The sequence below is a fragment of the Gavia stellata genome, chromosome 2 (genome assembly GCF_030936135.1).
Source record: "Gavia stellata isolate bGavSte3 chromosome 2, bGavSte3.hap2, whole genome shotgun sequence".
Lineage (NCBI taxonomy): Eukaryota > Metazoa > Chordata > Aves > Gaviiformes > Gaviidae > Gavia > Gavia stellata.
This window is the reverse complement of record NC_082595.1, coordinates 66,750,081-66,765,202: the sequence shown is the minus strand read 5'-3', so window position 1 is coordinate 66,765,202 and position 15,122 is coordinate 66,750,081. Positions and strand designations below refer to the sequence as shown.

General features: G+C 38.9%; 1 protein-coding gene across 1 annotated transcript in view; it reads right to left on the bottom strand.

The window, feature by feature from the left end:
• The window catches only part of SIM1 (SIM bHLH transcription factor 1), a 47,651-nt gene that overhangs the window by 2,031 nt on the left and 30,498 nt on the right, over positions 1-15,122 (bottom strand). The window contains exons 9-10 of the mRNA XM_059835604.1: positions 9,604-9,769; positions 1,907-2,312 (exon numbers count right to left, since the gene is read on the bottom strand). Coding sequence (XP_059691587.1) covers positions 1,907-2,312; positions 9,604-9,769 — 572 coding nt within the window. The remainder of the gene's footprint in view (positions 1-1,906; positions 2,313-9,603; positions 9,770-15,122) is intronic.

The following is a 15,122-nucleotide window of genomic DNA, read 5'->3' as shown; positions in this document are numbered from 1 at the left end:
AAATGCCAGGTCCTGAAGGTGGAAGGGAGCTCCCGCCGTCAGAGCACACAGTACGTCAGGCACACTATGACACACTGGGGAGCTGGTCGGCCCTGGCTCTAAACCACATGCTCAGTTTGTCTCACTGCACAGACCAGATCCGCAGTGTCCCAGACTTCCTGAGTGTGACGAGAAACGCATGAGCTTATATGCAATATCCAGGGCCTGCCATACTGGTCAGCTAATTGTCATTATTGTAAGGCGACTCTGAGCCAGAACTACCAGAAAATACATTAAAAGAACAGAAAAGGAAGAAAATACTTTCTGCCCAAAGAAACTGCTCTGACAGCAATGTTCACATACTATTGTCAAAAAGAGTTTCATTTGTGAAAGGCCAAAGTTTGAAACTGCCTAAATCTAAATGAAAATGGCACATTTGCAAGGGAAGCTAAGATAGTCCTCTCCTCAACTAAGACCAGCATGTCAGGTTTTACCCCCAAAGCTACATGCAGACTGGAGGCCTACTGAAACGTGTAAGACTTGATATAATAAAGAAAATAACTACAGCACCTGGAATCACAACAAAACCAAGGAACAAACTAAAATAAAGTTATATTATCCATTTGTACTGATTATCCTTTATCAAGGTATGGAATAAATATTTAACACTTTTGTATTTGTACCTCCATATGATATTTCTAGATTACTATCTTTCTATGCTCAGCAAGAATTATCATGCATAAAATTTGCCAGCAAAATTATCATACTTCGCTCAGTTCTCTTTTTTTGGAGAAGAAAAAGCTAGAGAAACACAAGTATGACAGAAGTACAGAACAGACACAAGGAAGGAGGTGTGTTCTCACAGGAAAAGTGGAGAACAGTCCTCATCAGCAAAATTTAGGGCTCCCTTTCTTTCCTCATTTTTCTTCCTACTGTATTTCCTAGAACTTGCTATTTAATAATTTTTTCTAATTTCAACAAAATTTTCCTCAGATTGGAGTAAAATAGTACAGTTCTTTTTGATTTCCAAAGCCTCATTCTGCGAGTCAATGGAATGGTACTAATGTAATTAGTTTTTATGAGTTCTTTAGATACAACCTATATTTTAACAGGTTATTTTAGTAGAAAAACTTTTTTTTTATGCTGCATCTATGCTTACAACCTTGAACTCTGACTTTTGGGTCAGTTGCAGTCTTTCAGCTCTCAGCCTACCCTTTAAACCCAAGGACCTTCGGATTTTTCCAAACCCAAGATCAGCCTTTACTTGTGATTTTTTTTATTCGCTTCAGCCTCTGAAGATGTGTTAATGTCCTGAGTTTGCAACCTGCCAGACACCAAGCAAGGCTTGAGGCTTGGTGCTGAAAGTACAGAGAGACTCAAATTGGCTAAAAATTATAGCTGGGGATAAATGTCTGAAACCAAAAGCAAATGTCAATTTGAATTGCCAATTTTAAATAAAAATAAACAGCAAATCTCAGAGAATCTAGCAATAACCAGTGCAGAGAAAAAAAGTCATTTGGAGAGCAATTTCTCCAGAGACTTTAAAGATTTTTTAATGTCTAGCTCGGATTTAGCTTTTATTTTTTGCTAATTATATTCCATCCAAAGTAGTTTGATCTTAAGTCAAACAAATAACACATTTCTATCAAGTGTATCATTTTGTTTATATTTTTAAGATCATCCTTAAAATCTCAGATATTTCCACCTTAATTTCACAGATTAAAAAATACACAACAAAATTAAATTTTGCTGTATATAAACCAGACTGTCAAATTCAACTTGAATTTTAAGTATTCCTCATCTCCATAGATGCGGTCTCTGAGACAAGGACATACATCAAGAGTCTCTTTCATAAACAGCTGCATGCTTATGTCATGTTGCTTTATCTGAGATGGTGCCACTTCTGCAAATCCTTGTTATCTCTTACCATGAATCCTGTGCACCGACGTTATGTGAGGCATACTGTTTTCATACGCTTCTCTGCTCTCAGGGGATGATTTAGTCAGGGGCAATGCTGAACGAGAACCCCACCAGCTCTCCCTTCCCGGCTGCGGCGTGCCAAGGAAATACCGGCCAGCTTCACATCTGCCTCCTTCACAGGCCTGAGTATGGAAATGTCTGTCATCGGTCAGCCTGGAGTGGTCGAGTGCAAAACCGTAGCAGAGAGCACTGCGGTCCGAGTACTGTCTGTAGGCACAGGAGACATCGTGGTGCTGGGAGCTCGGTCTGTCTGTGGGTTCCAGTAGCTGAGGAGAAGCTGTATCGGTCAGGGGGCTCCCACCCCACTGGCTTTCGTGGTCAGACTCAGATCTCTCCGTGTGAAATCCAGAATACTGCAAAACAGGAGAAGCAGCGGGGAAATTACTACGCCTGGGTGAAATCTGCAAGTAACTGCGCTGAAAACACAGAGTATGTATGTGATAGGGTGTTTTTTGTGAGCGTGCCCGTACATCTGCACCTTCTGATTGGACTCCCAGTCCCTTCCTGTACAACACTCTAATGAGCTAAACAGATGACAGGACAGACCTCATGAAAGTCTAAAACATCCCCTTAATAGCCATCTCCTTTATGATGTGTAATATTAGGCTCAGCAACATCAATGTTGCAATTCAATATTTTTTTAATATGTCCAGGTTTTTCTTATTGCTTTGAAAGCCAGCGCTTATGCTCAGCGATGGTGCCCCAGTGGTCCTCGACAAAACGCTTTCAAAAGGGACTGAAATAACACCGCTCCCAGAGCATTCTCGCATGTCAAATTGAAACGGAGTACATTTGCAAGTTCTTTTTCTAAGGGTTCCCCCTCTTTTCTTCATATTTTGTTTGTCATTGGTTTTTTTTCTTACCTGGAGCAGTACCTTGGAACTTCTTTCCTCCTATTAGTAGGGAAAAGAAAGCCTCCTGTAGATCCTGGGACTACCAACTCTACTACAGGGTAAAGCTCCAAAGTGATGGCAGATCAGTAGGAAGCTAAAAATCACAGCTCTGTTACAATGTGGGAAGAAGGAAAATCCAGAACCTATTTGTCAGAAAAGGCAACCTCTAGCCAAAGCAGGCAGAGCGGGCATTTGGCACCCTCACTTAAGCAGGGCCCTCCCAACACAGAAGCAGAAGCTAGCAGGCAATTGGAAAAGCAGACAGAATAGGAGCATGGGCATCTGTTTAGGGAGAAATAAGGGTTAAGGTAAATGTCACAGATTTCTAGATATTTATAATGAGTGTTTCAAACTTGTAGATACTTTTTGGGAAAGAAAAAAAAAAGAATGTTTATTAAGCCTCCTAGGATTTACCTATCTCATTTTAAAATCTTTATTTATTGGAACTGTCGAACTTCATGGAACATCTTTAAATCAATTTCACCCATGATTACGGATTGGGATGAGACCAAAGCTGTACATGCTCACCTCTTCAGTACTGCACACTCATGTCACAAATCAATGTATTACAACAAGAAACCTTGGAATTCTCCCATTCCATCACTCACCTTCCAGATGCCCACTCTGCCTTTTCTTTTAATAGGCATTAGGCCTCTCTCCTGAAAACATAAGCTTACCTTCCTTTTCATTAGATTGAGTTGCTATGAAACTCCTCATTATCAGCCAGGATCAAGGTTTTATGCACTTACCAACTGAAAGTACTGACCAGATGTTTGACTTAAAGAAACTTAAAACAGCTGTGCAACATCAGTAGTGGTTTTGGCCTTTAATTGGGTATTTCTTCAGTATCCCAGTTTATATTTGTGAATACTGTTTGTTAACACGATAGGTTATTTAAAGGAAAGAAAGAAAGGGTTATGGCTTTGAGGAGCTCGATTATATTTCGCTATTAGTTGTCAGAAGAATACCCGTAGGCAAAAAGCCTACCGGTAGATATGGAGGAGGTCAGCAAGTCAGTACCACCATATTCATCACCAGGTTTTAGAGATGAAAGGATAAATCTGATTTTGCATGGAGTTAAGATAGTTACAGAGCCACGAAAGAGTTCTTTTAAATGCCAGTAACTCGGCCTACATTAACCAGGAACTTTATTCAGCCATCACAGTGTTATGTGACCAACTGGAATGTCTAACTCTTCTATCATCCTTTCAGAACTAATGTCTTCAAACTGCTTAGTCGCAAAGACATCTTCATAAATACTAATTGAATTATTGTGAACTTTTTGAGAAAAATATATAGATAAAATTAAGTTTCCAATGAAAAAATTAGAAATTAGTAACAATATTTTTAGTATTTCATTTTAGTTAAAATGGAAATTCACAGAAGGAAAACTACTTCTGTGCCTGTTTTTAATTTTAGAATTATTTGTAGTGTTCTTTCTGGATTTGACTTTTGTAAACTAGATTTTTTAATTTAAAAAGTTAAGCTCAAATATAAGATAATGTAAGCATAAATGTAAGTATAAAAAAGTTTAAAGTTCATTTATTTTCCTATTAAAAATGAAACTCATAGTATGTATTTCTTTCATGAAGAGGACAAGGAAAATTAATTTCTAATGATATTACAATGAAATTTTTTTTTTTTACAATTTCTTGTGGTAATAAATGCCAGAGATTCTTTCAAACTGAAAATTCTTAATTTCATTTAGCTCTAATAAATATTCTTCTATTAGTTCTCTGTTTCTAAGGACACCTCAGGGTCCAACATAGTTTCTCTTGAAGGGAATTTCTCCATTTAACTGAAAACTTGCTCAATTTTGTTTTTTTTATCTTGAACCTGACCACAAAGGATTCAATTGCACAGGCCTTTGTGCACTCTTCTTAAAGAAAGGGAAACCATTTCAAAGGGTACATGTTCAGTGTATCAGAAATGCACCAGGTAATGTTGTATAACCACGTAGTCAAGACCAACAATACTTCATGCATATTCTTTGTACTTGATGCAAATGATGATTATTTGAGATCTGACCCATAGCAGCTGCTAGGCCATGGACAGAATTAAATTAACACAGTGAATTACTTGTGGCCCACATTGTCTACCAAGGTTTGATATGACTGCTTATTCTTAAGGTACAACGTAAGCAGACATAGGCCAAAAATATGTCTAATTCCCTTTAAAGCTAATCACATCTCTATTTGGCATTGTCAGGCTGCCTCTATCACTGCAGTCCTACCACTGCTTCTTCTGGGAACCTGATGCTGACAGGTGGAGACTCCTAATACAGGCAGGTGTGACATGTTGACGAGGGGACAAATGAAAGGATGATCAAAGTTACTGCTTTACTGAAATGGGAGTGGAAACACTATCCCTCAAGTCAGAATTAGGCTCCCATATGTCAAGTGATGAAAGGCCATAGAAAACGGAATCAGATTTAAAGAAAATTATGACCAATAAAAATTAAATAAAGCATACATTTTTTTTTCAATCCCAGTCCTGCCTCACCAGAAATGTCTTCCTTTCTGCTAATTTTTGCCTTCTGACTTCTATCAGGCAGAATTTGTTATTTTGGGGGTTTTTGACAAAGTTTAACCAGCAGACAGAAGTTAAACATGATAAAGAACTTCAGACAGGCAACATCTGAAATCCCTTCAGGTGATTTCTGAATTGTCTTCTGGCGTAAAAAACAGTAATAAATCAATTAAATGATCCTCCAGCCGGTTCCTAGAAACTGAGTTGCCAACTCCAGATACTAGAAAAGTCTTCCAGAGTGCTAATCCAGTGTACCATCGCAGGGAGAGCACACCAGTGGGATTAGCACTGACATAGAAAGGGGCTATAGGCCATCACTGATGCTATTTTCACTCCAAGAAAAACTTCAGGAGAGCTGAAGGGGCAAGGAAATAGGAAAATATAAATTCCATGTCTAAGAAAAGCTTACTTTATGAGAGCCCATGGAATTCTATTAGGCCAGTAGACAATTTAATATTTCTCGGGCGATTTTCTTTTGCCTGATCTTTTATTCCTACAGGTGTCTCACTGGCCTGAGCACTCATCCTGTCATACACAGCAACATCAGCCTGCTCCACACACCATGCCAGATGTTCAAACAATGGAGGTTATAGATACCGAATTTTCTGGCAGCCTACTCAGGTTTTTATCATTATAAACATTAAATACACAGTGAAACCCTCTCAGAGTCCTCTTTTCCATGAAAAACTTTCACTACATCAGCATTAGCAGCTTTCCTCTTGATTTGTGTCTTAACCATGAGAAAAAACATCACAGATGCGGGCTGCATTGTACTAAGAACATATGCATGCTTTTAAATCACTTTTATCTTACTTTTTACTAATGTAATCCTGAAATGTAAAATATGTTCTTTTTGCATTCACTATTATAGGCAGAACAGATGGTGAAAGGCTTAGATTAAAGTAATACAGCATGTCCATTAAAATAACCCCCACTGCTGGTGACTCTTCACCAGATCAGGAGTTATGTTTACTATAAAAAGAGGATTTTGCTTTGCTTTTGAATACTCTGGAAGTTGCCAAAGCTTTAGGCTACAGGAAGAAATGAAAAAACAAACAACAAAAAAAGGCTGACTAGAATTCAGCCTGATTCTCTTATCGTCACCCCATTGGGTGATATGCCCAAATAGAGGCCGACTGCAGAATTAATTCAGATTATCTGTTTAAAGGAGCTATAAAATCAATTTACCTCCAAAATCACATGCATTAATATACACCTACTAGAGAAGGCTCTTACTTCCAAGAATTCATGCATGCTGTAACACACACCAAAGCCTCCATCCAACAGCTCTTGGGTACATCCTTGTATGCATGCATTCATTTTATACAATCTTTATCCAAGAACTAAGATGAGATATGAAGCAATAAAAGGTTATCCAGATCTGACCATAAAACATTTCTATTAGGGGCAGACAACAGACAATTTTAAGTATTTTCTTTAAACAATCATCATTAATGGGAGATTGAACTCCAAAGCAGTTGTTCAGATGATCACAATTAAAATGTTTTTCCAATCTTCTTGCTATTTCCTGTGTACAGAATAAATGAGGTCCAGGGCTAGCTTTTGGGAACACAAAATAAATGAGGTCCAGGGCTAAATTCTGGGAGCCCTTCACAATGGTTATTATTATGGGGGAAGACTACAGGCATCTTTGAACCAACTCACAATTTCCTTTTTCTGCAAATCTCTATCAAGTCTTCACCTCTCCTGTTTTTTCGCCCCATCTTTCAGCCCTCCACCTCTCTGGTAGGACAGGTCTAGAAGAGCACGGATCAAAGTGTCTGTGCAAATCCTACAGCTGAGTCATGAATTTTGGGTTGGTCTCCTCTATGCTTGCCCTTCCCCTGCCTGGGGCTGGCTGAACAATGCCTCCAATTTAATGAACTCAGTTTTTGCTTAAAGATCCTACAAGCACCATATTACACTATGTCTGCTTTTGCATAAGATTTGAGGAAAAAAACATTAACACTGTCATAGGTGACCAAAACATCCACTTTTTGCCCTAGTAGTAAACATTAAACTGAAATTTATTAAGAAGGTTTTCATACAGTTCACTTCTCATAAAGCTAGCTATCTTAGGGGCACACAGCTGGCAAGGGAGAGGATTCTCAGTCGTCACCCAGTAAAGCATATGATTTGCTTTTCTCTCCAAGAGTGAAGCAAAGTAAAAGGTAAGGCGAAAAGAAAAAAAAAAAAAAAAGGATAGAAAGTATGTACGTTTGAAATCTCCTAGGTGCCCTTAACTTTAAGAAATACTTTGCGCACTGCTATTATTTTACTAATAAACTTCCTGCTTCCTTCCTCCACCAAAACCCAGGCTCCTGTGTAAGCCAAAACCCATGACCTCACTTTTCAGCCGTGGCTTTTGAGTCACACTCTAATTCTCCACAACTGACTGGCAAATTACGTGGGCTGGAGACTGGGGGACACAGGCCATACCACCTGCTGCATGTTCTTCACAACAGCTTTTCTTAGTCTTTCAACATTTTATTCAGTGGTGGAGAAGGATGAGAGGGATGCAAAGCCAAGCTGCCAGCATTGCTTGTGGTGACGTGCTACAATGAAGGGTATGATCATTTTTCAAGACATTGGCAACTAGCACGGCTGCTTCTTTTTGAATGATGAAATCTGTGACTTTACTCCCAGGCAGCTGATAATGAGGATGCAAAATGAAACTGGAGACTAAAACATCCTGAGCCCTGAGACAACAATCCCTGATAAACCACCAGTCTCAACACTGCACTGCTAGTTCAGGATTTTTTCCGGTGGCAGAGAGAATAAGCAGGTACTGATGAAAGTCACACTTTCAGAAAGCGGATCGATGTGGGAGGATAACACGCCTTCAGTTGGGATTGTCCTGCTAGCAGATGAGGACTTCTGAAAGGACTGTGTAAGGGGAGATGAAGAGTAATTTCAGTAAATCAAAGATAGTAATCTTAAAAATCTAATTTAGAATTAATTGTAGGTATCTTTCCTGATTCTTTAAAGCAGTTTTATTGCAGTTGTTTGGTGTAGCGCATTCAAGAGAAAGACTCTTCTTTAACAACCCACAGAAATGCATGTGAACAAATGATTAAACAATAAGAGCCATAACAACCTGTGGCAAAATTAGATTCTTAAAATTAAGAATCTGAGTTCATATCTAGGCACTGGGTTACATATTCCCTGTGCCAAAAGCAGATGTCATTTAACTGAGATTCTTACCCTTGGTTCTTTTGAAGGGAAAAAGAAAGAAAACAAGGAAGTAATGTAGACACTTAGGCTCACATTGTACACTCTTAGAGGTCAGTTTAGAAAACATTGTGCCTGCAGAGAAACTGTAGTCATCAAGGTCATTATCAGTTAAATATTGACCTGGACTCTTTAAAAATACATAGCTCTTCAATGTTACATCATGAATGCATACATTTATATCCACTGTGTGGTGGCATAACGGCAGTAAAACTTGCATCATTATTTAGTAAACATAACAGTTATTTCGACAAACAGATTTATTTGAGCTAAAGGGTTGACAATGTAAGTATGCAAGTGCTGTGGCACTGTCTGCAGAAATCAGTTGCATAAATGTATTAGGTAAGCTCCAGTTCAGAGACCCAATCAAGTCTGGTGCATTGTTTAAGCAGGGACATGACATGTTCCTTACATATTAGGCCTGAAAATGAAACCTGGGAAATTAAGGTCTACTGACATCAATAGCCACCTCCTAGCACTTTCTCCTTTTCAGAGCTTTGTACATAGAAAAGCTTGTTCCATTTCAGCAAGTTAGCTTGTTGCTTTCCCTCCTCAAAACTCACTCCTCCTGACTAAGATTTCAGTATTAAACTGCCATCAAACATCTGGCAACTTTCTAGATATGTTGGAATTATTACAGACTAAGTAAGAAACAGCAAGCTTTCTCAAATGGCAAAACTCACAATCCTCTCAAACCAAGTATTTCAAAACCAACATTTGCACTTGTCCTTCTGTCCGCTCTTCATTAACTCTGAGCCCTGTGCTGTTATTGTTGTTGATGATGATTTATTATGCATGATGAAACATAAATGTTTCCAGCTTTTTAGAAACAGTTTAAAGAAACATATTCCTGTCTCAAGATCTTACAACCTGTCGTCCTTTATTCCCTTTGAGTAACATGTTCTTTGGCCCATTCTAATTACTTGGGTAAAATAGCAGTCAAAATCAAGATATTCAAAAAGATTTAATTTTGTTTTTCAAAGACAACTACCTGTGGGTATGGTGATGTCCTTGATTTTGACTTTGTGCTCGAGAGGCGGGATTTGCTTCCCTTTCTATTATCCGTTATGGTCGGAGTTGAATTTGCGTATGAGAATGCCGGCTTGGTAGCAGTGACCTGATCCAGGGAGAGCTGTAGTCCTTTATATTCAGTATCCCTATATAAAAGGCAAAAGTGAAAAACAAACTCACTTCATATCTTAATGGGAAACATTCCTTCCTTCTTAGTGGGGGATGGAAACGAAAGATATTTTTAAGGAAAAAAATAAAACCATCCAGGGCAAGCCAGTATATCCCCCTAATATATTTAAGTAGTATAGCTTACTAAACAATAGCACTATTTTTATACTGAAAATATGATTGCTCTTTGCTTCCAACTGTTATCATCCTGATCTACTTTCGTCAGCAATAAAAAACAATGGGATGGAAATTTCTGAGATTTATATTACAGTTCTGCATTGGTCACACAGCTAAGCAGTAAATAGGGTACATTTTCCTCAAAACTCTTTTAACTGTACAACTACAAACTTACCACGTGTGTGTGTGTCTGTGTCTGTGTTCATGCATGTGTGGGGGTACACATAACAGCCTGCATAGATGACTAAATAAATTGAACAAATAACTTTTTTTTAATGGAAAATACTTTATCTGTAAGGTTATATTTTTCATTGTTTACAAGGTTTCAGGCAACTGATGCAAATTTTTGAATTTTTCTTCTTCTGAGTCTTGTGAGTGTTTATTCCTCTGTTTGAAGTTTCTTATTCTAAAAGAGTATACCAGTCAGAGAAAACAGCTAAATAAATACAAATCTTGTGATTTAAATAGTCTGTCCCCCACTCACAAAATACTAGAGGTTTTCTATGGGGAGTTAGATACAACAGCAGTTTGTGAAGTTCAGTGTTAGTTTCTTCAAACCTTCTAATGAATACATAAAAGTAAGGAAAACTGGCATTATTCACAATGTCTTACTAAGCATAACGAGGGCATATGCATTGGACTGCACCCCTCTGCACACATCTGCATGTCTGCTGATACCCAGGGGAGTAAGAAATAAGCTCTCCAGCTTTCATGTAGTCATACGGAACTTATTCTGACAATGGTTTATTAAAAGACAGTGAAGCAAGAGTTTCTTCCTGACCTACCTACCTGGAGGAAAAGAGGAAGGATTCATGACTTTTCTCTTCCTTTGTGTTAATCAGCAAAGAAGTAGGAGAGCAAGGGGAGAATAATGCTTCTCTTACACAGTCAAGGAGGCAACATATTCATTCACACATTACCCCATATTCCGTCTAAACCTAAAGACTCATCCTTAATGAATTATATTAATAATAAATTGTTCACCCAGCTCTAGCAACAATATCTTGCTCTATAACCACACATATGTTTATGTAAGACGTGACAGTCTAACATTTTTTAGAAAGGAGCTGCACAACAACCTGAGCAGATCACAGCTTAGTACACTGAAATGCTTTCAGATAAAAGTCAGGGGCAGAAGGATAAACTTGATAAATCACTGAAATAAATGGAATAGGAGGAATCTTTGAACAGCCACAGACAAAGCTGCAGAACAGACAAATTAATTCATGCCAGTTCTACCCTAAAATTTTTTTGCACCTGATAAAGAACAAACTTGTTGGTTGAAGAGGCTTAGGGTTTTTTGGCAGTGCAGACAATGTGTATGTATCCATGTATGTATAACACATGAAAACGAATCACTGACATTAGAACTGTACTGACTACACTGTTTCCAGTCCACAGCAGGCAGAGATTGGCCAAGTATAATTAATGTTTTGTAATGTGAAATGACTTCTTAATGAGGTCATTTCTTCAAATTTTGGCTTTAATAGAGATATGCCTCTGCTATAATACTTGCATTTCAAATACCCTGCCTGCAGTGAAAGCACCTGAATACAGGAATTTGCTTTGGCCTATTTGACAGGTAAGGTTCATCCACATATTTTGAAACCATTAATCTTTCCCATGGTTACCCTCAGAATTTCTATCCAGGCACCTTGACTTGACATGCAAAGCATCTGTCTCCATAACTGAGTCCTATCAAATTATCTTTATGTTATAAAAAACACCAGAAAAAATTCTATGTCCATTAATTTTCATATGTAACTACTACAGTAGCATGAGATATTATCAATAGTCCTGAAAAAGCTATCATCAGTCTCATCCTGATATACACATTCCCCCTGCCTATTTTATTATAAGAAAAGGAAGGGTCCTGTGGTCTCAGTGTCAGATGCAGAAAGTGTTGCCTCCAGAAATGAAAATTAATCAAAACTAAGTAGACAAGTTGTTCACAGTCTTAGGGATATGAGGAGGTTCTGTTTCATTTTTGAACCTACCAACCCTTTTGCCTGCCTTTTTGCTGGAGAACCCATAGGTCTGCACTCCTGCCATTACCTCCCCATCTCTGGTGTACGCCATCCTGTAACAGTCTGCTGCTTTCTCAAGTCAGTGGAAGAGTTGTAAAAAATTGGATGAAACACCACCCCAGTATTCAGACCACAGACTGTCACTCCAACACTACTTGCCTGCTGTTACAATCTGTGTAAGGGCCAAGCACGCAAATCACAGAGACTACACTGTACAATGCTTCTAGGTCACAGGAATCTAAAAAAACCCGGGCAAACCAGGCTGCCCAAAACCTTGCGTGCCGTTATGTGTTACTTTTCCAAGTCCTTGTTACCGTTATGGAGAGGAGTCACCCTCCCAGAACACCACACGTTAGAATAAACACCACAAGCTGGTATTTGCAGTCAATTGCTTAGACGGTAACATCATTAAACAAAGGATAACAAGAAAGCTATCTGAAGTTCTTGCTGCCAAATGCAAACTTTCCTCTTAGAAAAAGAACACATCTGCACTCTCCTCGCAGGTGAAACACCTGGACTTTTTTGCATCACTAAGGCATGATTCAATACCATCTCAATCCCACCCTAGCACAGATACCCTTCAGAAGAGCCAAGATAGACACCAGAACACCAATAATAATAGGCCAAGATAAATACCAGAAGTTTTTTAAAAAAAAAAAAACACCCAAAGAAAACATGGAGACAGGTCCTGTGGTCCCAATGTCAGATGCAGAAGATGTTCCACAAAGAAATGAAAACGTTTGAGTATATCCACATGCACTGTGAGGCAAAGGACTAGAGGAACCAGGGTTCCTAGTGATACACAAACTACAGATGGAAATTCTGACAAATTCCTGGAGGAATTTATAAAACTTCCACCAACCATGGAACTATAATCTCCAGATTCCTGTCCTCAGACACCTGAATCCTCTATTACACAGTCCCAGCAACACAGTAGTACTGCATCTTGTGTTCTACACGTAATTCAAAAAAAGGTGGTGGATACGAGCCTCTTCCTCCAAGGTCCTCACCTTCAGGATCCCACAGGGATCCATACAGTCTACATCTATCTACATGAGACTGCTGAGAGAGAGAGAGTGATATGGCATGTGTTCAATTGCTAACAGTATGTTGCTGACAATCTACTATTTATCTCATTTTCTGATGCAACTATCATCACTATAAAACATCAGAATAACTACAGGAAATTAGCTCTTAAATGAAGAACAGATGGATCAAACTGAATCCAGACAAGACCAAAGTGATACTTCTTTGCAAAGGGAAACACATTGAAGACCTCCACCTTTTCCTGATGGGAAACAGCCATTCTTTCCACAGTTGGGTGGAAATTCTAGGTCCTCTTTGACTCCTCAAAAAACTTGGATGCATATGTTTTTTGTAGCATATGCTTCCAAAAATGTATTATTTCTCCTCTATCTTGTCCCTCCCCCCCATATGAGAGTCTGGCCAGTATGGTCAATGTATCAGGCACCTACAGACTGGATTATCATGCTTCACTATAAGCAAAAAGAAATCAGAAGACAAAGCGTAAAATCCTCTTGCTACAATATGCTGCTTCCCATTTTCTTCTCAGATCTAACTCCCAGAAGCATTTCCACTCTATGTCATGTCTCTGGCTCTTCCAATGCCCATTATAAAGCTTGAGCCTAATTTTGAAAGCACGTATTTATGTACTAGAGCTAGCATCATGAAAAAACAAGGATGATGGCTGTACCAACTGCACTTCTCTGCAATCAAGCGCCTCAAAGTTGAGTACAAAACATCCTTTAGTAAAGAGATCTAGCTATAGCAAGCTGCATAGATGGAGAAGGACAAAGGTTGAAGAAGAAAAGCATTTGGAAGAGGAAGCCAATCTGTTTGCACATGACTTGGATGCCAGCTGGATCTGCAACACTTGTGTGAAGAGTTCTCACAATTTAGCTTTAGAAGACACTTTCTGCCTACTACCGTTGCCAAAATGTACAATATGAAACATGGTGGCAACAGTCTGTCTAACGAAAGTTTGAGGAAGAGACAATGACTCATTAGCAGATAGACCCAAAAAAGAACAGTAACAGAGTAACAGAGCACCACAAAACCCGAATTCTCTGCAAACAACAGAGCTTGCACAAATATTGCAACTGGGCATGTGGATAGAGCTCACCATGAAACTGAAAAAAAAGAGAGGTTTTTTTTTATATGGTCTTTTTGAAGGAAAAAAGATGAGGAAAGGGTGAGTCAGCATTGCTAGAAATAACATTGGGAAGACTGGAATTAGTGACAGAGGCCCAGTGGGCACAGTATGGCCCAAGACAAACTAAAACTGTACAGACAAGTCGGGCTTTTTTGTAGTTGTGTTTCTTCAAGTAATAGGATGAAGTTTGGGACTACTTTAACCAAAATCTAAAAGCTAAAGTAGGACTAGACATCAACATTAGAGAGCTAAAGGTACAAATAGTGCCTCTATCTATTAAGATTCTGTTGTGGTTTAACCCTAGCCAGCAACTAAGCACCACACAGCCACTTGCTCATTCCCCCCTCAGTGGGATGGGGGAGACAATCGGAGAAAAAGTAAAACTCATGGGTGGAGATAAAAACAATTTAATAGGACAGAAAAGGAAGAAAATAATAATAATAATGATAAAAGAATATACAGAACAAGTGATGCACAATGCAACTGCTCACCACCCACTGACCGATGCCCAGCCAGTTCCCGAGCAGCGGCCGCGCCCCCCCGGCCAACTTCCCCCAGTTTTTTTTTTGTTCAGCGTGATGTCATATGGTATGGAATATTCCTGTGGCCAGTTTGGGTCAGCTGTTCTGACTGTGTCCCCTCCCAGCTTCTTGTGCACCTGGCAGGGCAGTATGAGAAGCTGAAAAGTCCTTGACGTGGTGTAAGCATTGCTCAGCAACAACTAAAACATCAGTGTGTTATCAACATTGATCTCATCCTAAATCCAAAACACAGTACCATACCAGCTACTAGGAAGAAAATTAATTCTATCCCAGCCAAAACCAGGGCAAATTCCCTACATAAAGACAGTATTTGTATGGAACAGAAGATAATTTCAGCCCTGAAAAATGCTTTCAAATAGAAAGAGTGGCTCAACAGGATGTATCCAGAGAAAGGAGTAAAATAATGACATCC